Here is a 26189-nt window from a genome sequence, read left to right on the forward strand (position 1 = left end):
ACAAACCAGTTTGTTCATAATTAAGATAATACATTAAAATAATATGGTAAGACACACCAGTTTGCAATATCAAGCAGCAAAACGAATTGGAATAGCTAAATAGGAAGCAAATGACACCTGAAGCCAGATGCATTTAAATTTACAAATGGCCTGCCCTCCCTTACAGGAAAAATAAGGGTTAACTAGAAATATTACTTACTAATAACTGGGTGTGTTATTCTTAGTAAACTCATATACCAGTAATCAATCATCTTTCCATGACATCAGCCTCTCATTAACCTGAAGACGAAAGAAAAACTATGTTCAGTCTGCTGTACCTGCTCCAATGTGCAGATGTTGAGGGCGCATCTACACCAAACACAGCGGTAGTGGGAGGACTAGGCTTGTCATTATTACGGGAAACCATTCATTTTTCAGCCAAACTCTATCGCAGCATGTTGAATATCTACATGTCGACACAGCTGACGCTCTGTGCTTGTTTGCATGACGGGTTTTAGGAAGAGAGTGTGATATTTAGTCGCAGTCAGCCGGCATTCACACCACACAGCAATGAGCGTTAGGACAGGTGAGTTAACAGCCCTCTACATCTATACTGCAAGCGAACGACGCCACAAATTAGGTGCTGTCACCGTCTGGGGCTTTTGTCATACAGGGAAGTTATTATAAAGCGTTAACGGTAAGGGTTTGAGTCAGAAATTCACACCCCTATTAAATTGAAATCATTTTGTTGACATATTTTCAGACATGAGTCAGTGTAATAAAGGCAGATTTAAAGTTGCAGTTTGTAGTTTAAACCGCTTTCAGTTGTAAAAATAAAACTTTTTTAGATGTTTATACAGTTATTAGTATCTGTTGGCCAAATTATTAGTGCATGTACCTTAGCAAAAATAGTTGAAAATGTTTGTAGCCAGTGCTGTACATGCTTACAGAATGCAGAAAGTAAATTTCACAACTCTACCTACTTAGTTAAACTTGTGACAATATGCCCCAGTCTACTTATATTTTACATATTGCAGAATTGCTTAAATATTATAATAAAGCTGACATAATTGCTAATGCAGTTAAAAAGTAAGGTATTTCATTGTGTATATTTAGTTTTGTTGTAGATTTTAAGTCTTTAGAATGATAACTTTGCAATGGCTTTAAAGCATAAATTTAAATTTAAAGCGGAAATTTAAAATAAACCTATATTTTATAAATTGCTGAAGAGACTTCTAATTTTCCTTTAAAGTGTTGTAATTATTCAATGATGATTAATACCTTTGCTTGACATGACTGTACAAACATTGTCGAAATCCTGATTTGCTTCTTTTAATAATTAATCTCTGGACACTTAGCTTAACTTGTCTGTGTATCATTTTGATTCTGAATGCCACTTTTGTTATGTTATACCACTATTCATACTTCTGTTTTCTTTTTACACAGGTGGTAAAATTCTGAAATGACTGACTACCTTAAAAGTGTAGCACTATTGCGGTCTAGGCCCTTACACACTAAAGAGTAGCACCGACAGTCATGAGAACTGGTGTGTATATTATATTTATCCTTATGCGTATTAGTTCCACAAACCTAAATAAAATAAAAGTGTAGACATACTGTACACTACTAGTCAAAAGTTTTTGAACAGTAAGATTTTTAATGTTTTTTGAGAAGTCACCAAGCCTGACAAAAACAGTGACATTTTGAAATACTTTTACTATTTAAATAACTGAAATAGTTATTTCCTATTTGTTTATATTTTAAAATGTAATTTATGTCTGTGATCAAAGCTACATTTTCAGCATCATTACTCCTTCAGAAATCATTGTAGTATTATAATAATAATAATAAATGTTTTTTGAGTGGCAAATCACAATATTAGAATGTTTTCTGAAGGATCATGTGACTGAAGTAATGATGCTAAAATGTCAGCTTTGATATCAGAGAAATACATTATATTTAAAAAAAATATTAAAATAGAAAACAGGTATTTTAAATCGTAAAAATATTTAAAAATTGTACTGTTTTTGCTGTACTTTGAATAAATGCAGGCTTGGAGAGCAGAAGATACTTCTTTAAAAAACATTAATATCTTACTGTTCAAAATCTTTTAACTGGTAAATTGTTTATTATATATAATTTTTTTTTTTTTTTTTTTTGTGGGCAGAAGTTGTTATTCTGCAGCAGCCGTTGTCTGTGTGTGTACCACCAAACCATGAGGTGACCTTAAGAGTTCAAGCAAAAGGCACTGGTGTATTGAAGTATCAGTGGTTTGATAAACAACAGATAGAGGTTTGTTCAAATCTTTGATTCCTTTTTTTTAAAGGTTAATATCAATACTGTGAGAAATAAATAACATAATGTTTAATCTTTACAGGTCATAGGTGGTACAGAGCCTGAGCTCACCGTCTCTCTCCAGAGATCTGGAAAGTATATTTGTAGAGTGAGCGACCTGTACTGTAACTATCAGTTCACAGAATGGGTAAAAGTGAGAATCCTAGATGAACCAGGTACTTTCCATTATCTAATTTCATTTTTATTAGCATCTGCATTAATCATCTGGTCCATGAACCTATTAGTTACACCGAGACTGACATTTACTTATCAGTGATCAGTGAAGGTTTGGCTCAGTGTGCCAGTTTTAGGATTGTAGTATCTGTTTGATAAAGTGATGCATTGTGTTTAGGTGTTTCTCACACATGGAGAGGGGAACCCCATATAGTCATTCACCCGATAAGCCAAACAGTAAAACCAGGGGAGACTTTCACTCTGAAATGCACAGCTCTAGGCAAGCCTGCGCCTACCTACCAGTGGTACCGAAACGGTCGCGCTCTTCCTAAACAGACCACAGAAACGCTTAGGGTAAGGCCACTGTACCACTCTTTGTCTCTAGCTGTTTTGGTATCGTATTGATTCATTTTTCCAGTTGAAGTCACACCTTACCTTACAGAATCTGCAAAATGTTAATTATTTTACCAGAATAAGAAGGATCATACATCATTCATGTTATATTTTTGTTTAGTACTGACCGGAATAAGATATTTCACATAAATGGAAAGGAAAGGAGGTGAAGTGAGGCCAAGTATGGTGACCCATACTAGGAATTTGTGCTCTGCATTTAACCCATCCAAGTGCACACACACACACACACACCGTGAACACACACCCGGAGCAGTTGGGGGTACGGTGCCTTGCTCAAGGGACTCACCTCAGTCGGGGTATTGAGGGTGGAGAGAGTGCTGGTTATTCACCTTCCCCACAGACAATCCCTGCCGGACCTGAGACTCGAACCCGCAACCTTTGGGTTACAAGTCCGACTCTCTAACCATTAGGCCACGGCTGCCCCCTGTAAAAGATCGTTTATAATAATTTGTAATAGTTCGGTTTATAAAAATTTCCCTGTTTAAAAGTTTACACACACTTGATTCTTAATACTGTGTTGTTACCTGAATGATCCACAGCTGTGTTTTTTTGTTTAGTGATAGTTGTTCACGAGTCCCTGGTTTGTCCTGAACAGTTAAACTGCCTGCTGTTCTTCAGAAAAATCCTTCAGTTCCCAAAAAATGCTTTGGTTTTTCAACATTTTTGTGTATTTGAACCCTTTCCAACAATGACTATAAAATATTGAGATCCATTTTTTTCACACTGAGGACAACTGAGGCACTCATATGCAACTATTACAGAAGGTTCAAACAATCACTGATGCTCCAAAGATAGCATCATAAGAGCCAGGGGGTGAAAACTTTTTGAATTTGAAGATCAAGGTACATTTAACCTATTTTGTCTTCTGTGGAACATGTAAGTATATTCTGTAGCTTCTGAAGGGCAGTACTACATGAAAAAAATATGATGTTTAGGCAAAATAAGAAAAATGTATATATCCTCATTCCAGTCAAAAGTTTTCACCCTCTGGCTTTTAATGCATAGTTTTTCATTTTGGAGCATCAGTGAGCATTTGAACCTTCTGTTATAGTTGCATATGAGTCTCTCAGTTGTCCTCAGTGTGAAAAGATGGATCTCAAAATCATACAGTCATTGCTGGAAGGGATTCAAATTCACAAAAATACTGAAAAACCAAAGAATCGGTGGGACCTGAAAGATTTTTCTGAAGAACAGACTTATTCAGGTCAGTACTAAATAAATAAAAAAAAACATGCATTTTACATGATCCCTCTAATTTTGGTGAAATTTTGCAAATACTGCAAGGTGTATGTCAACTTTTGATTTTAACTGTATGTGCAAGTTGGGTTTGGTCATTGTTTTTAAATGTGAGCAATTTGTTTTGACTGTAATGACTGACTCATTGGTACACAGCTGCCTAAAATAATCATGTCATGCATTTGGTTTTCTTTGTTTAGATAGAAAATGCTAGTGCAGACACTGTTGGCTCATACCTCTGTGCTGTGTCAAATAGTTTGGAGGAAAGATGGTCTGAAGCATCCGAGATTGAGATTGGTAAGAGTCGCCAACGGCTGTTTATGTCAAGCTTTTCAAGCCTGTCATTGACACAGCTTCCATTTTGGAATAGTTTTTTTTAGAGACTTTAGAGGCCATTCATACAGCTTGTTCTGGACGTATTGTTCTTTATCAGCATCTCTGCCACATAGGGATGATTCGATACGTGTATCAGTCATTCGCTTCCAACTGTTTTTTGCTGTGCAAAACAGCTCGTTTTGCAGCTTGATATTGCAAATTGGTATGTCCTACCATATTATTTTAATGTATTATCTTAATAATGAACACACTGGTTTGTAGTGCAAACAGTTTTACTGTTTATCGCACTTATTGTTATTCTTCTCAATTATTCCCTACAGCGGAATGAACTGGAAGTCTCGCACATTCACAGGAAATGGCTTACTTTCACATTAATAAAATAAGGTGGATAGGCCTTGAATGGTTAAATATACATACTTGTATATGTCAAACTGCCTGTCTTTGCAAGTATCCTCAAACGCAGTAATTTAGGTTTTAAGTAAAAGCAAACAGCTGAGAAAGAAAACCCGTGTACAGTATATTGCATTCGGGCAGCTCTTAAAATGATAGCAGTCTGTTATTCACGTTACTCAAACAACAAAGGAAAGAAAATCTCTTACTGCTCTTGACTAGATCACTTTTGTAATTATAATAAGACATATATATTTGATTTACACAGTGAAGAATATGCAGTGTTTTTTATACATTAGTTTTTTTGTCCTATTGTTTTTGATTACTTATATTTCAGTAAACTGAGCTAGTATTAGTTTTCTGTGAATTATGAAACTTCTAAACTTAAATAAATATATTGTGATAAATATAGTTACCATGAAATAAAATGACTCGTGATAAAAGATTTTGGTCATATCGTGCACCCCTAGATCTTGCACTAAATTATTGCATTAAATTTGACAATTCTTTCACACTTTCATGACTTTGTGCCATCATGATTCGATTTGACTTGCACATTAACACTGTCAGATCTTCTTAGCATCTTGCTGTGTGATGAAAAGCAATTTGATGACAACATTAATAAAGGAAGCCATACAGTCTTCAGCTCTGGGTCATGAATTCTTTGTGCTCAGTGTAGTTCCAGGCTAGTTTCAAATTACTGGTACTTTCCGCAAATTGTTGAGTTAAGAACAATCAGGAACTGAATTGTATTTAGAGTCTAAACAGGTCCTTAGATACATGAGAGTACAACTAAAGTTAGAATGAAACCAGCTCAGTGAAAAAACTTCCCTTTTTGACTTGTCACTTTGTGGAACACAAATAATGTTAACGTTCTGAGAGTTTTTTTTTTTCCATAGTGAAACTAGTAGAACACAAACTAACATCCAGCGGCATGGTAACACTTCTCATGCTCTTTCAAAATGTTTCCCTCTGGTTCCCCCACAGCGCCTCCAGATCAACAACCAACGCCCACGCTTATGGGTAGGTCACAGACAAAAGCTTTTTTCAGCTCATGTCAAGTTAAAATTAGACTTAGTACTTAACTTTGTTTCACAATACGCCCACCTTTAATATTTCCCCTAGAAAACAAACACGGCCAGTTATATAGGATTGTCACAGTTGTGGAAAATCTTGACATATCAGGGGGTTTTCAAATAATGAATTGGAAGCCTGCCCCAGTTATGGAAATTATTAAAAGTTTAAAAGTCGTTGAGATTTAAGAAATCCTAGAAAGTCAAATTCTTCATTGAACTTCATTCAAAGCTAATGCAGGATTCCATTTAGATAATTTTTTTAAATTACTTTTAAGATGTAATAAGTAAAATAAATGTACACATGTGCACTACCAGTCAAAAGTTTTTGAATAGTAAGATTTTAAATGTTTTTTTAAAATCTCTTCTGCTCACAAAGCCTGCATTTATTTGATCCTAAGTACAGCGAAAACAGTACAATTTTGAAATATTTTTACTATTTGAAATAACTGTTTTCTATTTGAATATATGTGACCCTGGACCACAAAACCAGTCTTAAGTCGCTGGGGTATATTTGTAGCAATAGCCAAAAATACATTGTATGGGTCAAAATTTGTGATTTTTCTTTATGTAAAAAATCATTAGGAAATTAAGTAAAGATCATGCTCCATGAAGATTTTTCGTAAAATTCCTACTGTAAACCTATCAAAATGTAATTTTTGATTAGTAATATGCATTGTTAAGAACTTAATTTGGACAACTTTAAAGGTGATTTTCTCAGTATTTTGATTTTTTTGCACCCTTAGATTCCAGATTTTCAAATAGTTGTATCTCGGCCAAATATTGTCCTATCCTAATAAACCATATATCAATAGAAAGCTTATTTATTGAGCTTTCATATGATGTATATATCTCAGTTTTGTAAAATTTCACCTTATGACTGGTTTTGTGGTCCAGGGTCACATATTTTAAAATGTAATTTATTCCTGTGATTTCACAGCTGAATTTTCAGCATCATTACTCCAGTCTTCAGTGTGACATGATCCTTCAGAAGTCATTATAATATTCTGATTTGCTGTTCGAGAAACATATTTTATTATTATTATTATCAATAATTAAAACCGAGGCTTTAAATTGATCAAAAGTGATGATAAAGACATTTATCATTTCTATTTCAGATAAATACTTTCTATTTATCAAAGAAACCTGAAACACAATTTTCTCAGCTGTTTTCAACTTAATAATAAATAAATGTTTTTTGAGCAGCAAATAAGAATGTTAGAAAGATTTCTGAAGAATTATGTGACTGTATTTATGTGAGTAAAGATTCTGAAAACTCAGCTTTGGAATCACAGGAATAAATTAGATTTTAAAATATATTCAAAATCTTACTGTTCAAAAACTTTTGACTGGCTATATATTTAAAATGTAATAAAATATGGTTTACAAATACATTTATAAACAACTTAATGAAGCCAAACTAATTCTTTCCCTTAGCAACCGACAAAGTGGCATTATTGATTGGGAACCTGAACTATAACTACCATCCTGGTCTGATGGCCCCCACCATGGACGTGCATGAGCTGGCCAATCTTCTGCAACAGCTAGGCTTCAGAGTGGTCTCTCTGCTCGATCTCACCCTTCAGGAAATGCAGGCTGCTATTGACAAGTTCTTGCAGCTCTTGGACCATGGAGTGTATGGTGAGTCACAAGTTCTGGGTTTGCTGGAGGAGCCAGTAGGAAAGGCCTGGTGTGTTTCACATGACTTATTTAACTAATATAATTTCTCTCACAGGATGTAGAGTTTGCACTCATGCAATGGCTTGTTTGAGGTGAAAGTTTCAGGGTGAGACGGCAAATAACGTGCAATCACATGCTAATTTCAATCTTCTGGATTTCTCACTTTGAATTTGTGGTTATCAGTGCTACCCATTGTGTCTCCATAGTGTATGTTTTCTGCTGATGGACGTTTTTTCCAGTGCTGGTCACTACAGAGTCCATTCAAATATCTCCTGAAAAAGTTTAATTTTATTGTTGCTCAATGTCAACATCAACTGGAGCGTCTCAGTGACGAATCAGAGGAAGTTCCATTTCAGTGGAAAAAAAGGCTTTGTTTTCCGGTGATACAGTATCAGTGCATGTCATGGTTAAAAAAAACCACAGCACTTTCAGTGAAAGGGCTTTTTTCAGAATGACATTGAAATGCTGTAGTTTGTTGATTGGCTGATAAGAGATGTGTGGGAAGAAGTGTGCCTTACTGCTTTTATCTTAAGAAACCTAGCCAACAGATTTAGCCAACAGATTTCTACTGGTTGCTTAGCTAGCCCACATTGGACTTTCCTTTTTCAAATTAGAATTGCAAACCACCTCATAATGAAGATCATTTTGGCACGTGGTGTATTCAATATGAGAAGTGTGTAGTCATTAGTAGCCTCTGTACTGTTGTCAATGCAGGTTACATGTCACTGATGTCGTAGTAATAGTTAGTCACAGAGCATCATCAAAATATGAAGTGTTGTAATTAAAGTTGTGTAGTTTTCATGTTTCACCCAGAAATTAAGATTACTTTACTCATTACTTTGTATCATTATGAACACTGAAATGCAACCCTGGAGTTTCAGATTTTGACGGTCAAAAACAGCGAAGTGGTATAAACGTCAGGCGCAACCGTAGCAGATGTTATGCATTTTAAAACGAAAATGCACTGGTGTAAACATAGCCTCATATACGTTTTGGAAAGTTTTTTTTTTTTAGTATAGCCATGTATGACATCATAATGACAGCATTCCCATCAATGTTCTTCATTCAGGTTACAAAAGTTGCCAGAATCTGATTAAGGATCGAATATATATGGCTGGATCTGATTTTTAGCGATAGATAATTCAGGTTTTTGTTCCTGTTTGATTTATTTCACGCGCCTTTGGGAGCTCGACTGTTTTCGGAGAGAAGCAGTAGCTGTATCTGTCTTTTGTAAATCTGATAAATCTAAAGACTCTTGGGAGATACGAAGGATGTGTTACTACTCTATACAGTGTCATGCATAAGTATTCAAACCCCTTTATTTTTTTTTTACATTTTGTTATGTTGCTGCCTTATGTTAAACTGCTTTAAATTACTTTTTTCCACATCAATCTACACTCCATACACCACAATGACAAAGCAAAACAGGTTTTTAACAGCTTTGTAAATTTATTAAAAAAATAAAAATATTCCATTGCATAAGTATTTTAACCCATATCTGGGACACTTGAAATTTAGCGCAGATGTTCATATTGCTTGTAGATGTTACTACACTTTGAATGAAGTTAGCCTGTGGCAAATTCAACTGAATGGGTATGATTGGAAAGCGCCACACGTCTTAATAAAAGGTCTAACAGCTGAAAAAAGGCATATCAGAGCAAAAAGCCCTGAGGTAAAAAGATACCTGCCTGTAGGACTCAGAGATAGGATTGGATCAAGCCACACATCTGGGGAAAAAGTAATTGAAGCTGCATTGAAGTTTCACAGAAGAATGTAGTCTCTGTTACCTTTAATGGAAGAAGTTTGAAACAACGACTCTTCTTAGAGCTGGCCTCCTGGCCAAACTGAGCAATTTATGGAGAAGTGCCTTGGTTAGAGTGGTGATCAAGAACCTGATGGTCACTGTAGTTGAGTTCCATGATCATATATGCAGATGCAAGAAAACTTACAGAAGGACAAACATCACTTCATCGATCTGTGCTTTATGGTGGTGTGGCTTAAGAGAGACTCAATCCTCTCCTCAGTGAAGACTCATGAAAACACACTTATAATTTCCAAAAAAGCACCTAAAGGACCCTCAAAACTGTGATAAACAAGATTCTGTGGTCTAATGAACCTCAATTTCTAGCATCATGTCAGAAGAAAACCAGGCACTGCTCATCACCTGCAGATTTCCTTCCCAAAATTAAAGTGTGCCTGTGTGCTGTTTTTCGGTGCCAGGGACTGAGGGACTCGTCAGAGTACAAGAAAAACTCAGTGCACCAAAATATTGAGAAAACCTTAATGAAAACCCAGTCCAGAGCATTCAGAACCTCAGACTGGGCAGAAGGTTCACCTTCCAACAGGACAATGACCCTAAGCACAAAGCAAGAGTGGCTTATAGACAACACTGTAAATGTCCTTGTGTGGCTCAGCCACAATCTGGACTTGAACCCACTCAAACGTTTCTGGAGAAACCTGAAAATGTCTGCCAGCCAGAGTTAAAGAGTTGCCAAATGTTGATGTGCAAATCTTGTTGCATCATACCCAAAACAACTTGAGGCTGTAAAAGTGCTTCAGACGAGTACTGAATTAGGGGTATGAATACTTATGCAATGTACTTGTTTCAGTTTTTTAATACATTTCTTAAGTTGTGACAATTCTGTTTTTGCTTGTACATTATGGTGCATGGAGTGTAGATTGATGTGGAAAAAAAGTTATTTAAAATAGTTTAACATAAGGCAGCAACATAAAATGTGAAAAAAAAAAAATGAAGGGGTATGAATACATTCGCAAGCCACTGTACGTACTCTAGATTAACATGTGATTGGGAGAAACTGCGTATTATGTCCTCTGTAAGTTGTTATTCACTGATCAACCGGATCAGCTGGTTCTGAAAGCAGTCACTGGAGTCTAAAGAACTTTGATGATACTTTGATGCTTATAGAAAAAGAATGGCTTGGATGTTCTTCAAAAAATCTTCTTTGTTCCTTTGAAAGAATGAATGTCATACAAGTTTGAAATGCCATGGGGGTGAGCAGATGATGACAGAATTTTTCTTTTTTAGTGCGCTTTCCTTTGAGATGAAAGATTTGACAGTTACAACACCAGTTTTCTTTGTTTCCCAAGATTTGAATCTCCCTTCCTGTGAACTTTTTCAACCTTTTTACTATATGTAATACAAGTCTCAGGTGTCCCCAGAAAGTGTCCAGAATAGGGCTATGCCTTTACAGCTTGAAGCTCAGATACTCTGCCAAAAAACATCTGTTTGGTTTTGAATAACATGTCTATCGTGCTGAAATCATTAGTTTTAAACCATATTAGTTTAAACTTCTGATATATGGTCTTCTAAACGCACACATGCGAAGCACACAGACAGAAAGTGGCTGTCACACGGCATGTAAATACTAAACTAGTTCTCTTTCATGTCTTATTGCGCTTAAACTGTCAAATACACACAAGTTTATGTTAAAAAACACAAGAGTTACAAAAACAGTCAGTTATGTCTGTGAAAGTAAACAGCTGGGAAAGAAATCACATGTTTATATTAGATCTGTGTGGAAGCAGCGTAATATACAGTAAATAAATCAGTAAATCCACTGCATTCTTTTCTCCTCTGAGGCTGGGATTTTAAACAGTGTCCTGTGCTTGTCTGTGCATCCAATGACAGAACAGTTAGCGTGCTTTGCTTGAACTTTCGCCATGGCGTTATAACTGGTACACCATTGTGGGGGAACGAAATCTGCTTGTTTTTTTACAAGATTGCAGAGAAAGTTTATTGGGTTGTCTTTTTCACTGGGTTAGTAGATGCACTGGAGATCCGATTATAGCACTTAAACACTGGAAAAAGTCAGATTTTCCTGATGTGTCATCTTTAAAAAAAGGCAGTGTTGTATATAAAAGACACTCAACAGTATACCTAAAACAGAAACATATTACACAATATTGTAGACCATCAAAAACACACTTTCTCTTTCCCCAATTTCAGCTCTTTTTTACTACGCTGGCCATGGCTATGAGCACTCTGGCAGAAATTATCTAGTGGCTATCGACGCTCCACGACCCTACCGTACGGAAAACTGTGTGTGCGTACAAAGAGTGATGCACAGTATGCAGGAGAGAAAAGCCCAGCTCAACGTCATTCTCCTGGACACTTGTAGGAAATGGTAGGCCTGCATGAACATGATCTTGTGCAACTTCTTTTTTGCTAGGAAGTTACCCGTCTATTCAGAATTCCGGATTCTTGGAATTGTTCTGGAAATGTTACAAGATTATTATTTGGCAAGCTGCTACACTGTTACAATTTTATATCCTCCAGGTACAAGCAAAAAGGTCCTTCCTCTGAAATTAGGCCTTTGGCTCCTCTGGGCAACACTGTGTATGGATACGCCACGTAAGTACTGTCATAACTAGGCGACAGTTCTTCTAGCAAAGCCTCTAGCAAAACATTGTAAACAACAGTGATTGTTGTATACTCTCACAGGAGTGAAGATGCAGAGGCGTTTGAGGTCCAGGATGGTGGGAAGAGCACTGGGATCTTCACCAAGTACCTGAACAAACATGTCTTGAAGCCAGAGAGGGTGACCCATGTCTTGGAGCAGGTCTCTGAGGGTGAGTGCTGCTACCAATACTCGTCTTTTCCGAAACTTGGAGAGCTGCCTCACCGCCTACTGCCTACAAAGGCAGCTTCCTTCTGAAGGTGCCGTGCGGTTACATGTTCGTGGGCGAAATAGTCATTTCAAATGGAATGCACACGATCGTGAACTTCGCACAAGGATGAAAGATTTCCCCATGCAGATTTTGCGACAAGTTCAAGATAGTCTTGATAGGATAGGAGTTTTGCTGTGTTTATCAATAGAAAGCTGCTTGGTGTGAAAGTGACTTCTGTGTGAGCCGGTAAAATTTAAATTTAAATGTAAAAGTCTTACATTTGGGGACAAAGAATAGTAGGATCTTATGATTTCTGTGATGTAGTGGTAATTTTGCCAGCCATTTTTAGTTTAGTCTTAGTCTTTTAAATTAGTCTTAGTCTTATTCTTGTGTCAAATCGTCACCTTAGAATTATAAGGTTCTATCTGACATTTTTGTCAAAATTGAGTTATTATATATATTCTTATTCTTTGACAACTTTTTTTTACGTTATTTGATGTTTATTTTGTAAGCTGTGTACATTTTGGGCCTTTATTTAGAAAACAAAAATGGTTCTATCTACAGAAGTCTATGGATTGCAAAAACTTTGAAGCTCAATATCTCGAAAGTGCTCAGAATGCAGATAGAACCTTATAATTCTAAGGTGACGAAATGTAATGTTTAATTATTGTTTTTAGTCAACCCTGTTTTTGCTTTGTCAAGTTTAGTTCAGTAAATGTCTGAGAGTTTTGGTCTAGGTTATTCAGTTAAAACTTAAGTAACATTTTCGTCACTTGATAAACTGATAAAAACATTTTTTTTTTTTCAAAATTATAATTGCAATGATTGTTGTCATTTGAGAAATTACTTTTTAGATTTCAGATGTTGCACTTGATTTATTATAGGATATTTAATATATAAATTAATATCAGAGACTTGCACTCTCTCTGTCTGTATTATGAAAACTGGTAAAAACAAAAAAATTGTTTAATTTACAATTTTAACTCTGAAATTCCTAATAGCAATTCCAATAATTCCAATTTGCAATAATGTTTCTCTATTAAAATAACAGCGGTTGAGTAAGTGCATTTTTTCCGCAATCCACAATCACAAAATAGTTGAGATCTCAAAACACAGACAGGCTGAATGACACTGCCATTTAAGCCTGTTGGTGTTTTTAGATCATTTGTCGGCGTTTCCGTATTGAAGATCAAGCATGTGGTTGCCAGATTGCAAAAAATAAGCAAAACACTGGTCAGAAAATGAATCCATTTAATAGAGAAACACTGATTCAGGGATTTTAACCGCAAACATGAAAGCTTTGAAAGTACATGAAAGTAAAACAATAATTTTTAAAGAATGCCACAGTTTATAGACCTCTGTTATTATCTTATTGTCGTTTCTTCATGGTTTTGTTTTAGCCATAGAAAAAAGGCTTGTCAACAAACAGTTTTTGTCATAGTTTTCATTAACAAAATGAACACTACTGTGATGTGAAAGAAGTGGACGGAATCACAGAATCCAGTCATAAAAATTAAATTTACAGTATAACGTGTAATGTCACAGATTTTGGCTAAATATGTATGAATTAAAATAGGGCTGTCCACTTAATCAAACTGAATAATGTCGGTGAATAATAAACAGCAAAAAGCGATAAAGATTTGTCTTACTGTATGTACTCAAGCACACACGTTTTTACTGTCTCACTATATGAGGACATCTACACGTAAATTCCAGAGCTGCTCTTAGAGTTTACTTCATGAGCATTTTACTATTTCTTTTGATAAAACTATTTGGTAGAAAGTACCTTTCAAAGTAATAAAAACAATTAAATATTACAATTTATTAAAACATTACTTTTTCAATTGAATATTTGGGTATGCACTGGGTATAATTGAAATATATTTAATATTTACTGTATAATGTGGAATGTCACAGAATTTGTCAAAATTTGGATGAATTAAAAGTAGGGCTGTTCATTTAATAATATTAAATATAGACAAATGTCTTTTTTTTTTTTTTAGTGTCTATGTGAATTTCATCTCCAGAGCTGCTCTAAGAGTTTACTTCATGTGCGTTTTGCTATTTCATATGATAAAACCATTTTGTAGAATGTACTTTTCAAATTAATAAAAACAATGCAATAATGCAATTTATTAAAATATAATTTAAGGAATGTCACATGATTTTTGAAAACTACACCTCTATTGTGCAGCACTTTATTTGCCAAGCCAGTTGTTTAAATTTAATTGTATTATATTTAAAGGTTAAATTAAATGATTAAAGTTGTATGCAATTATTTGATTACTCCTGTATTTGGTAATAAAAAGCTATAAGCTATAATAGCTAATAAAAGCTAAATAATAATAGTTAATAATATAAACTTTTATTGGTGAAATTTCAATAAATTATTTAACAAATTGAATCGATTAGACAAGGTTTATTTCACTTCTAAATAAAAAATTCCTGATAATTAATTTACTCACCCCTATGTCATCCAAAATGTTCATGTCTTTCTTTATTTCTTTGTTAAGAAATTAAGTTTTTTGAGGAAAACATTCCAGGATTTGACTTTCTTTGCACATTCGCTTTGTAAACACTGGGTCGGCACTTCTGCCTACGTCACGTGATTACGTGCGTGATTACGTAATATGTGAGGTTGAACTAGTGCAAGATGAGCATTTATGGTTAAAAAGTATATACATTTTACATTTTTACAAAATTACATTTTTTCGCTAGATAAGACCCTTATACCTAGGCTAGGATCCTATAGAGCCCTGCATTGAAACTGCAATTTGGACCTTCAACCCGTTGATCCCCATTGAAGTCCACTATATGGAGAAAAATACAGGAATGTTTTCCTCAAAAATCTTAATTTCTTTTCAACTGAAGAAAGAATGACATAAACATTTTGTATGACATGGGAGTGAGTAAATAAAAAATCAAACCCTAACCAGGATGTATGAGCAATTTCAAAACAGTGGTGCCTTGCAAGCACTGTAATAACAAGATATTGTCATATTACATCATACTTCACCCATGTAGTGAGATGTAATGAACAAGGTCACGGTGTCTTTCAGTGCTTTCGATCATTAGCGGATTTAAACTTGGCGCACTTGTTAGAGCAGCAACTGGTTGACATCTACTGTATGCCAGACACTGGTTTCCTTCCTTGATCCGTACGCTCCATGGCATGATGTGAATGTGGATTTATGTTTTAATGGTTGAGATAATCCCCCCTCTCCCTGCAGAGAGCTTATTTGGTTGTTTGATTGGTCTCTTTGGTAACAGCACTTGGCTTTTTATATTGTAGCTGCCAAAGCATGTGACCTCATTTTCTGGCTGCTGTGCTCAGGTGGGGAAATTTGAGAGCGCTTAACCTAGGGACGGCTGTGGAGTGCCCTACTTACCCTCCCTCCTCCTTTCTCGTATGGTTGTTGCTCTGTCTGCACCCTGTCCCACTGCCATTATCACTTTGTTTGTCATGCCCACAAACACTATATGCTGCTTCCTGTCTCAATAACTGTCTTTGATCATAAATCAGTGCTTCGACACTGGTTACTGGTAAAGCACAGCTCAAAACTCGGCTGTTTTACTGTTTTTACTCTGTATTTCTGGCTAGTAATTGTTTTTTTTTGGGGGGTACAAGTTTTTGTATGTATTTATCTACACTATTATTCAAGTTCGGAGCAGTGTTGTTTTCGTCAACGATGACGATGACGAAATCATTTCGTTGACGCCACTTTTTTTCATGACGATAACGAGACGATGACGAGATAAAAATGGCTCGTTGATGACTAAAACATGACGAGACGTGTGTGAGTTTTCGTTGACGAGACGAGAATAGACGGAAATGTTAGTGGGTGGTCCGTCAGACGTTTAAAATGCATGACATTTCCACTTATTGTGCATGCCAATTAAAACTTAAAAAGTATCTGACGCTATGGCAAGCCATTTTAGCATTAAATACTCTTTGCTATACTAGTATGGCAAGCCGTTTTAGCATTCCATCCTTGTTTGTCTTTTATGTTCTAAAACATACCTTCATTATTGTAATTATTGGTGAAAATTGTCGATCCGGAAGCTCACATTGTGTTGAACTATAGATCTGCTATTTTCAGAACTTATAAGTGACACTACCCAACAGCAAAATACTTACTGACCTACATTAATTTGTTAAAAGACTACCTTTTTCCCTTTTTTTGACTAAAACTAGACTAAAACCTTTTTGACTTTTCGTCGACTAAAATTGGACTAAAACTATCACATATAGAAGTGACTAAAATTTGACTAAGCATTTTAGTCCAAAAGACTAAGACTAAGACTAAATCTAAGATGGTTGTCAAAAACAACACTGGTTCGGAGTGAGTATTTTTTTTTAATGTTTCTTATGTTTACCAAGGCTGCATTTAATTGATCAAAAATGTCCTATAACATTGTGTAATATAATTACAATTTAAAATAACATTTTTATATATTAATATATATTTTAAAACGTGAAAAAAAAAAAATTCAGAAATCAGAAATCATTCTAATATGTTGATTTGGTGCTCAGGAAACACTTACAGTTGAGGTCAAAAGTTTTCATTCCCCTTTCAGAATCTGCAAAATGTTAATTATTTTACCGTTAATTTATTTTATTGTTTATTTAGTACTGACCTGAATAAGATTTGTTAGATAAAAGATGCTTACATCTAGTCCACAAGAGAAAATAATAGTTTACATACACTTGTTTCTTAATACTGTTCTTACCTGAATGATCCACAGCTGTGTCCCTTGTTTGTCCTGAACAGTTAAACTTCAGAAAAATCCTTCAGGTCCTACAAATTCTTTGGCTTTTCAGCATTTTTGTGTATTTGAACCCTTTCCAACAATGACTGTATGATATTGAGATCCATCTTTTCACACTGAGGATAACTGAGGGACTCATATGCAGCTATTACAGAAGGTTCAAACACTCACTGATGCTACGGAAGGAAACACAATGCATTAAGAGCCAGAGGGTGAAAACTTTTGAACAGAATGTGTACTTTTACATTTTGTGTACATTTTTCTTATTTTGCCTAAATATCATATTTTTTCATTTAGTACTGTCTTTCAGAAGCTACAGAAGATAGTTCCATGTTTCCCAGCAGACCAAATAAGTTCACTTTACCCTGATCTTCAAATTAAAAAAATTTCACCCTCTGGCTCTTAATGCATTGTTTTTTTTCCCTAAAGCATCAGTGAGCGTTTGGACCTTCTGTAACAGATTCCCTCAGTGTGAAAAGATGGATCTCAAAATCATACAGTCAAATACACAAAAATGCTGAAAAACCAAGAATTTGTGAGACCTGATGGATTTTTCTAAAGAACAGTGAGCAGTTTAAACAAGGGACTCATGAACAACTATCCCTAAACAAAAAAACCCAGCTGTGGATCGTTCAGGTAACAACACAGTATTAAGTATCAAGCGTATGTAAACTTTGGATCGGGGTCAATTTTATAAATTCAACTATTATTTTCTCTTGTGGACTATATGTGAACATCTTTTATGTGAAATATCTTACTCAGATCAGATCTTGATCAGATTTTAATAATGTTGTTGTGAAAACCATAATACAATTATACATGTATTTACAGTTACTTTTGATCATTTTAATTTACGTGTATTATCTAATAATGTTATATTATAAATATTTATTTGGTAATAAATTGTACAGCTGGAAATAAATATACAGTGTGGATTTTTGTGCTACTACAGAAAATGACCCGGCTTGCATTGCTTACGCAATAAAATTTATATTACAGTTGTTAAATCCTGTAAATTCTTAGGTTTCTGCACTAAAAAAGAGCACATCTCAAGTCTACTTTTCTTTTTTGAGAGCAGAACTTAATATGTGAGAATTGCTATTTTTTTTACCCTTTTTTGCAATTAGGGAACGAACCTTATACCATGTTCCTCAAAGGTTTTTAACTTCCCTATTATCTGGACAATTTGCTGAGTCATGTTTCAGTGTCTGATAATCATGATAGACATCGATCATATTGTATAGTGTGTAGAGAACATATTAACTGTATTATGTAATAAATATGTAAAGTATTGTGTGGTTTGTAATGAAAGCTTTTGTTTTATAGATCTGGGGAAGGACCAGCTGGTTCGTGGCAGGCAGGTAGTAGAGATCAGACACACTCTAAAGGAGCCACGGGCTTTGACCGATCCTGTGCGAACATCTGGACACACTATGGAGCTCCGCCGACGCGATGCTTGTTGGAAACAGGCTAATGGTATTTACATATTCTTTAACCAACTTTATATTAAGTCATCAAAAGTTCTTTTCTCAAATGCATCCTGTGTAAACAAACAAACAAACAAACAAATATGCCCTATATCTTTATCTTTATCTATATCTTTATATTTTTTTCTACTTGAATTCCATTTTACTGGTTAAAAGTTTGGAATATTTAAAGAGATAGATAGTTCACCCAAAAATGAAAATTCTGTCATTAATTACTGACCCTCATGTCGTTCCAAACTAAGATAATTTTGATTGAAATCCGAGAGCTTTCTGACCCTGCATAGATGACAACGCAACTGAAACATTCAAGGCCTCGAAAAGTAGGAAGGACATCATTAAAGTAGTCCATGTGACATCGGTAGTTGAGCCATAATTTTATGAAGCTAATATTAAGAGTACTACCTCTGATCATTGCCTTAACACAAGTCTGTCACTGAGCTCTACAGGCAGTTATCTTGACCTCAGGACTTGGTTTTTGCTCTGCTATGCATTTTCAGCTGTTAGACCTTTTCTGAGAGGTGTGTGCCTTTCTAAATCATACTCCTTCAAATGAATTTGCCACAGTTTAACTCCACTCGAAGTGTAGTAACATCTAGAAGCAATATGAATGCTCCTGAGTTAAATTTCGAGTGTCCCAGAAAAGAGTTTGAATACTTATGCAACAGGATCTTTTCAGTTTTTTATTTCTAATAAATTTGCAAAGTTGCAAAGTAATTTAAAGCAGTTTAACATAATGCTGCAACAAAACAAAATGTGAAAAAATGAAGGGGTATGAATACTTTTGTACTTCCGAAACTTTCGTCCATCATAAAAAAAAATCAGATCAGGTTCGATTTTCTGTGTTTTCGCATCCGTAACAAGCATTTTGACAGGAAAGCGAAGAACGATTTATGAAAATTTCAGACTCTGTGTGCAAAAGTCTTTTAAAAATGTCTTTTCTGTCACTTTTGAATTACTTATATTGTCCTTGTGGAGTAAAAGTACTATTATGTAAGTATTAATATTATTTTAGGTAATTTTTGATCTTACCAAAAACTTTTGAGTTTTCATTTTCTACAAACATACTAAGCATGGGAAAAAGTCTGCTTGTTAGAATGTTTTATTGTAACATTTCCTTTTTATTGTAACTTAGATCAAATAAATGCAGCCTTGGTGAGCATAAGAGCCTTTCAAAAGCAATAAAAATCTTAATTATTCTAAACCTTTGAAAGGAGGTGTATATGTAACCCTGGACAACAAAACCACTCATAAGGTTACATTTAGGTTTATATAAGGTTTCTATTATTGTATGGTTAGGATAGGACAATATCTGAGGGTGCAAAAAAAATCGCCCTAAAAGTTCAAATGAAGTTCTTAGCAGTGCATATTACTAATCAGAAATTAAGTTTTGATATATTCGTGGTGAAAATTTACAAAATATCTTCATGGAACATGATCTTTACTTAATATCCTAATGATTTTTGGCATAAAAAATCTATAATTTTGACCCATACAATGTATTGTTGGCTATTGCTACAAATATACCTGTGCGTGTTATGACTGGTTTTGTTGTCTAGGGTCACATATGGGTGACGTGTAGTATTTAGTTTTATGGTACTGTACATAACCAGTTTCCACACAGTTTTTGATTCTGAGAATTCACTGGCCAGTTTTTACTGCTGTACTTTTTAAGGTCTTTATTTAAATGATTCAAGATTCATTGATTCATAATGTGACCCCTTTAAAATGCAGGATTCACCATCATTAAAAGAGACGCACATTTGAATACAGTCAAAAAGTAAAAGTCAGTGTCTACAGTCAAAAGTGCTCTATCACCCGTAACCATCTCACAGTTTGTGACTTCCGTTTTGGTTTCATTGTGGGCTAGATTGTGATACATGACTCATGGTAAGATCACAGCCGAAGGATCATTCATAAACCATGTCTGCGTTAAAAGGAAATGGATTTCCTCTTAAAAAAAAAAAGAGCCAAATTTTCCTCACTGAGTTGATTCAAACGGATTCCATTATTCACTTTAGACTGTGACAGATTTTATCTGTCAATTTAAGAACTTTCACAGCTGTCATTTAAATATGAGAGCCTCATTTTGTTGATTTGTCCTTTAAACATGCTTGCATCAGCTTATTGTACCAGCTTAATAATAATAATACTTGATGGTCTCTGTTATGTGAATAGACCTTTTCTTCTCATTAATTAAACTAATATTACATTGCTATGTATTTATGTGATTGCTCATGTTTTTCTCAGTTCTTCCTGGACGGAGGTCTCTGGACTTTCAGTACTGTGGTGTTAAGGTGGAGCTGAGTTTCTCTGCCCTGTTCTCCAATGTTCTGGTTGTGTTTGGTACAGTGAGAAACACAAGCGCCATGGCCCAGGACTGCACTTTGATTCTTGAGAGTGAACCAGTAAGTCAAAGCTTTTCATGTCCTCTTTTGCTGACATAAACACATACACATAGATACACAAGGGGATATGAGAGTCAGGACAGGAGAGCCCAGAAAAGGAAAGAGGGTTCATTACATAGTGTTTTGTATTTGAATTATTACAAAACATCATTCTATTCTTGTTAATGTAATATGAAGGAAGTTGATGCAGTGGCATTAAACATTAAAACCAATAATAAAACAAAAAATGTTTCACTCCTTTCCTGAGTCTTTTCTAGACAAAATAGGTGTTGAGTTGAAACAGACAGCGTTGGGAAGGTTACCTTGAAAATGTAATAGGTTAAAGATTACCCTATTTAAAAAAAGTAATAAGTAGTGTAACTATTTCAATTACTTTTTGATTATTATTTTTTTTTACATTTCTAACGAATGTTTTCAACTGTTAATCATTTTTAAACATTTAAAGCAGGCAGCGTTAACCTTACAGTAGTACTCAACACTGATTACTGTCAGACTTTCAGAATCCTTTAAATTCCAAAAATTTGAATTTTACACTTGACCATGTTTTGTTACATTCCTTTCTATGAAGGTTATCTGGCTTATCAAGATGAACTTGTTCTGACACATTTTAGCTCTTGAGCTCTTGTCATATTTTATTACCATTTTCTAAACTATAGTGAATAAACTGTGATAATGTGAGAAATGTGGAAGGTATCTGAATAAATTTGGTTTGACTGTATCATGTATTTAGCTGCATTTTTGTTTCCACAATACATTGAAACGTTACGATTTAACATTAAAAAAATTATTACAAATCAAATGTGAAGTTCAAGAAGTTCACCAAAAAGAAAGCAGGATGAAAACAAAACAGTGCGTCTACTGACCTCTAGGGGTGAAAACATGTAATTGTCCTTAGTATCATTAATTATTAACTGTTAACATTACCATTCACTTGTGTTGTATATGTTAGTTTGATTACAATTTAATCGGTAATATTTATTTTATTTTATTTTATTTTATTTTATTTTTTAGCAAATGCAGGACATTTTCTCAGCCTCTGGTAGATCAGAAGAAATGGACAGTCTGCTTGTGAACAGTGGTGAAACTCCTGACTGCACACTCAGATTATGTTGCCTTCAAAGACTCCAGGTACTTTTAAAGAGTTTTCGTCTTTCAAATAAAAAAAATGGCATATTGGTATAGAACTAAAATGCATTTTGAAACACTGAAAACTGAAACATGATTGGTTTAAAACACTTGGTTGTCAACTGGTAGATCATGAACCTAAAATGGGTCACAAAGTTCAAAAGTTTGGGATCAGTAAGATTTTTAATAGTTTTTAAAAACGCTTTTTATGCTCATCAAGGCTGCATTTTTTATTAAAAAAAATGTAATATTGTGATATATTATTTCAATTTAAAATAACTGTTTTCTATGTGAATATGTTTTAAAATGTAATTTATTCCTTTGATGCAAAGTTGAAATTTCAGCATGATTACTCCAGTCTTCAGTGTCACATGATCTCTCAGAAATCATTATTACCAATGTTGAAAACAGTTGTGCTGCTTAATATTTTGTTGGAACCTGAAGCCACCTCCCCCAAGGATACTTTAACAAATAAAAAGTTGAAAAGTACAGCATTTCTTTTTTTAAATAGAAATCTTTGTTTTCAACAACATAAACTATCATCTAAATGTTTGGGGTCACTTTTTATTCTTTTTTTTTTTTTTTTTTTTTTAGGAAATTAGTACTTTTATTTACCAAGGTTGTGTTAAATTGATCAAAAGTGATAGCAAAGACTATTGTTAGAAAAGATTTAAAATTTAAATTAAATGCTGTTCTTTTTAACCTTTTATTCATCAAGAATCCTGAAAAAAGAATCATAGGTTTCCAAAAAATATTAAGCAGCACAATTGTTTCCAACATTAATAATAACAGTAACTAATCAGCAGATTAGAATGATTTTTGAAGAATCATGTGACTCTGAAGACTGGAGTAATGGCTGATGAAAATTCAGCTTTGCATCACAGGAATAAATTATATTTTAAAATATATTAATATGGAACATCATTATTATAAACCGTAATAATATTTCACAATATTAGATTTTAAATGCAGCCTTGGTGAGCATATGTATATATGTATGTATATATATATATATATATATATATATATATATATATATATATATATATATATATATATATATATATATATATATATATATATATATATATATATATATATATATATATATATATATATATATATATATATATATATATATATATATATATATATATGTATATGTATATATATGTGTGTGTGTGTGTGTGTATATATGTGACCCTGGACCACAAAACCAGTCTTAAGTCGCTGGGGTATATTTGTAGCAATAGCCAAAAATACATTGTATGGTCAAAATTATAGATTTTTATTTTAAGCCAAAAATCATTAGGAAATTAAGTAAAGATCATGTTACATTAAGATTTTTTGTAAAATTCCTACTGTAAATATATCAAAATGTAATTTTTGATTAGTAATATGCATTAAGAACTTAATTTGGACAACTTTAAAGGTGATTTTCTCAGTATTTTGATTTTTTTGCACCCTCAGATTTCAGATATTCAAATAGATGTATCTCAGCCAAATATTGTCCTATCCTAACAAACCATACATCAATAGAAAGCTTATTTATTGAGCTTTCATATGATGTATACATCTCAGTTTTGTAAAATTTAACCTTATGACTGGTTTTTAAATATATATAACAACAAAACTATACAGGGTAAAAGAAGACTAACATGAATTGGAACAAGGATAAACAATATGAAAGCCCATTTCCGCCACTGAATAAAAAACTAAGAAAAGGTTATCACGACATTAAAATGAAATTGCTATTGTGTGATTATTAAGTCAATTGTGAGATAAAAGGTCACAATTTCAAGGAAAAAAGGTCAGAATTGTGAGATATAAACTAGCAACTCAGAGATATAAAGTCGCAATTAATTGACGCAAAAGTCGCAATTGCTAGAAAAACGTCAGAATTATGTAATATTAACTTGCAATTGTGAGTTATAAAATTGCAATTCTGAGAAATAAAGGCACAATTCTAATGAAAAAAAGTCATAATTGTGTAATATACAGTATACTGGCAAATGCAGAATTGGGTGATATAAACTCAATTGTTTGTTATAAAGTCAGAATTGCCAAATTTAAACTTGCAATTGTGTGATATAAACTCATAATTGTGAGGAAAAGTCAGAATTGTCAGAGATATAGTCTCAATTCTGAGAAATAAAGTCAGAATTGTCGCAAAAGTCGCAATTGCGTGATATAAACCAACAATTGTAAGAAAAAAAAGTCAGAATTGTGAGAAAAAAGTCAGAATTTGCTGATATAAACTTGCAATTGTGAGATATAAAGTCAAAATTATGAGATATAAACTTGCAATTCTGAGATATAAAGTCACAATTCTGAGAAAAAAAATCAGAATTGTGTGAGAAACTCGCAATTGCGAGAAAAAAGTCAGTTGTGAAAAAAGTCAGAATTGTGTGATAACCTTGCAGTTGTGAGTTATAAAGTCAGAATAGCAAGATATAAACTTGCATTTCTGAGAAAAAAAGTCTGAATTGTGTAATAAACTCAATTGTGAGAAAAAAGTTACAATTTCGAGATAAGAAGGCAGAATTTAGTTATATAAATAAACTCGCAATTGCAAGTTATAAAGTCAGAATTGCGAGATATAAACTTGCGATTCTGAGAAATAAACTCACAATTGAGAGCAAAACAGTCAGTTGTATGAAAAAAAAAAAAGTCTCGATTTCAAGAAAAAATTCAGAATTGGGTGATATGCAATTTGGAGAGAAAAAGTCAGAATTGTGAGATAAAAAGTCGCAATTACTAGGAAAAAAAGTCACAATTGGGTGATATAAGGTTTCAATTTCAAGAAAAAAAAGAATTGTGAGATAAAAAGTCACAATTGCGGGGAAAAAAAAGCCAGGATTGGGTGATAAATTTGCAATTGCGAGTTATAAAGTCACGCAAACTTCTTAGTCTTTATTATTTTTATTCAGTTGTGGAAACGGGCTTCCATAATTTGGGTGGTGGGAATTAGAAAAATCTATACTATATATAATATTATATTGTACATTTAAAGTTCTTTTCAGGACTGTCATTTTTGCTGTTGAGAACCATTGATGTTGAATAATGCATTATACCTGAAAGTCCAAAATACTGTTTAAAGACATGAAATAATTGCAATTTATTCAAACTTCCTAGGGATCTCTGGTGATCAAATTGACACTGCACTACACTCACACACAAACTAAAGAACGTCTCACTGAGAGGAGAGAGCTGGACATAGGCAGGCCACTCATTGCCTCCTGTAAACTGAGTCAGATGAGGCCAGTGGACAGGAGACAAGACAGTCGTGTCCATACTGTGGACCACACGGCCAACATGAGATATCCTCATCCTCAGAACCATCCTCGACTTGGTCGGCCCCACACACGCAAGGCTGACAACCGATTACAGAGTTCAGCCAAATCCACCTCCGTGAGCAGCAATGAACCAGAGGAGAATGATGAAAATGACTCTAATGAATTCACTATGTGATGTTGCTTCAACTTGGAAACAAACAGTAAGACATTGTTTTGATGCAACAAAGGATTTTTCTTACATTAATTGTTTACTTTTTGCTTACTAATTACCAGTTGCGATACAGAAGATGTGTGTGTTTGTGTGTGTGAGAGAAGAGAGAGAGAGAGCATTGAAAGGAAGAAGTTCTCATGCAATATTTATACAAATGATTTGTAAATCAAATTAAGTGTAATATTCTTATATAACCAATAAATTACTACTTCTGAAGTTTCCCTGTGAAGAAATTTCATATTCAAATGCCATCATATAATTTAAATATATTTGTATTAAACTCATTAAATATTAATATATTTGTAGAACTTACCTAAATATGGAAAAATAAATTCAAAGATTACAGTTATATTTCTAAGATTTTTTTTTTTTACAAAAAATGTGGGGAAAAAAGGTGGTATGTATATCATAAATTCATTTTTGTATTTTTATTTGAACAATTCCCTGTGTGATGAAATTTCATATTCAAATGCCATCTTGCATTTTAAAGATATTGATATTAAAGTCATTAAATATTAATATATTGTAGAACTAACCGAAATACAGAAAAAATGAACATGAAAAGATTACAGTTATATTTCTTTTTTTTTTTTTTTTTTTTTTTTTTTTTTTCAAAAAATGTTGGTATTTTAGATTAGGTCATAAATATG

General features: G+C 33.8%; 1 protein-coding gene across 1 annotated transcript; it reads left to right on the top strand.

Moving 5' to 3' along the window:
* The first annotated feature begins 417 nt into the window (after window positions 1–417).
* On the top strand, window positions 418–25772 carry malt3 (MALT paracaspase 3). Its single transcript, XM_073850845.1, has 15 exons — window positions 418–565; window positions 1426–1525; window positions 2147–2271; window positions 2357–2489; window positions 2666–2841; window positions 4338–4434; window positions 5851–5886; window positions 7374–7577; window positions 11584–11761; window positions 11914–11988; window positions 12079–12206; window positions 18342–18491; window positions 20750–20907; window positions 21919–22035; window positions 25168–25772. Exons 2-15 carry the CDS (start codon window positions 1516–1518, stop codon window positions 25501–25503), a joined length of 1923 nt encoding a protein of 640 aa, XP_073706946.1. The 5' UTR covers window positions 418–565; window positions 1426–1515; the 3' UTR covers window positions 25504–25772.
* The last annotated feature ends 417 nt before the right edge of the window (window positions 25773–26189 follow it).

The sequence above is a fragment of the Garra rufa genome, chromosome 11 (genome assembly GCF_049309525.1).
Source record: "Garra rufa chromosome 11, GarRuf1.0, whole genome shotgun sequence".
In the NCBI taxonomy this organism is placed as follows: Eukaryota; Metazoa; Chordata; class Actinopteri; order Cypriniformes; family Cyprinidae; genus Garra; species Garra rufa.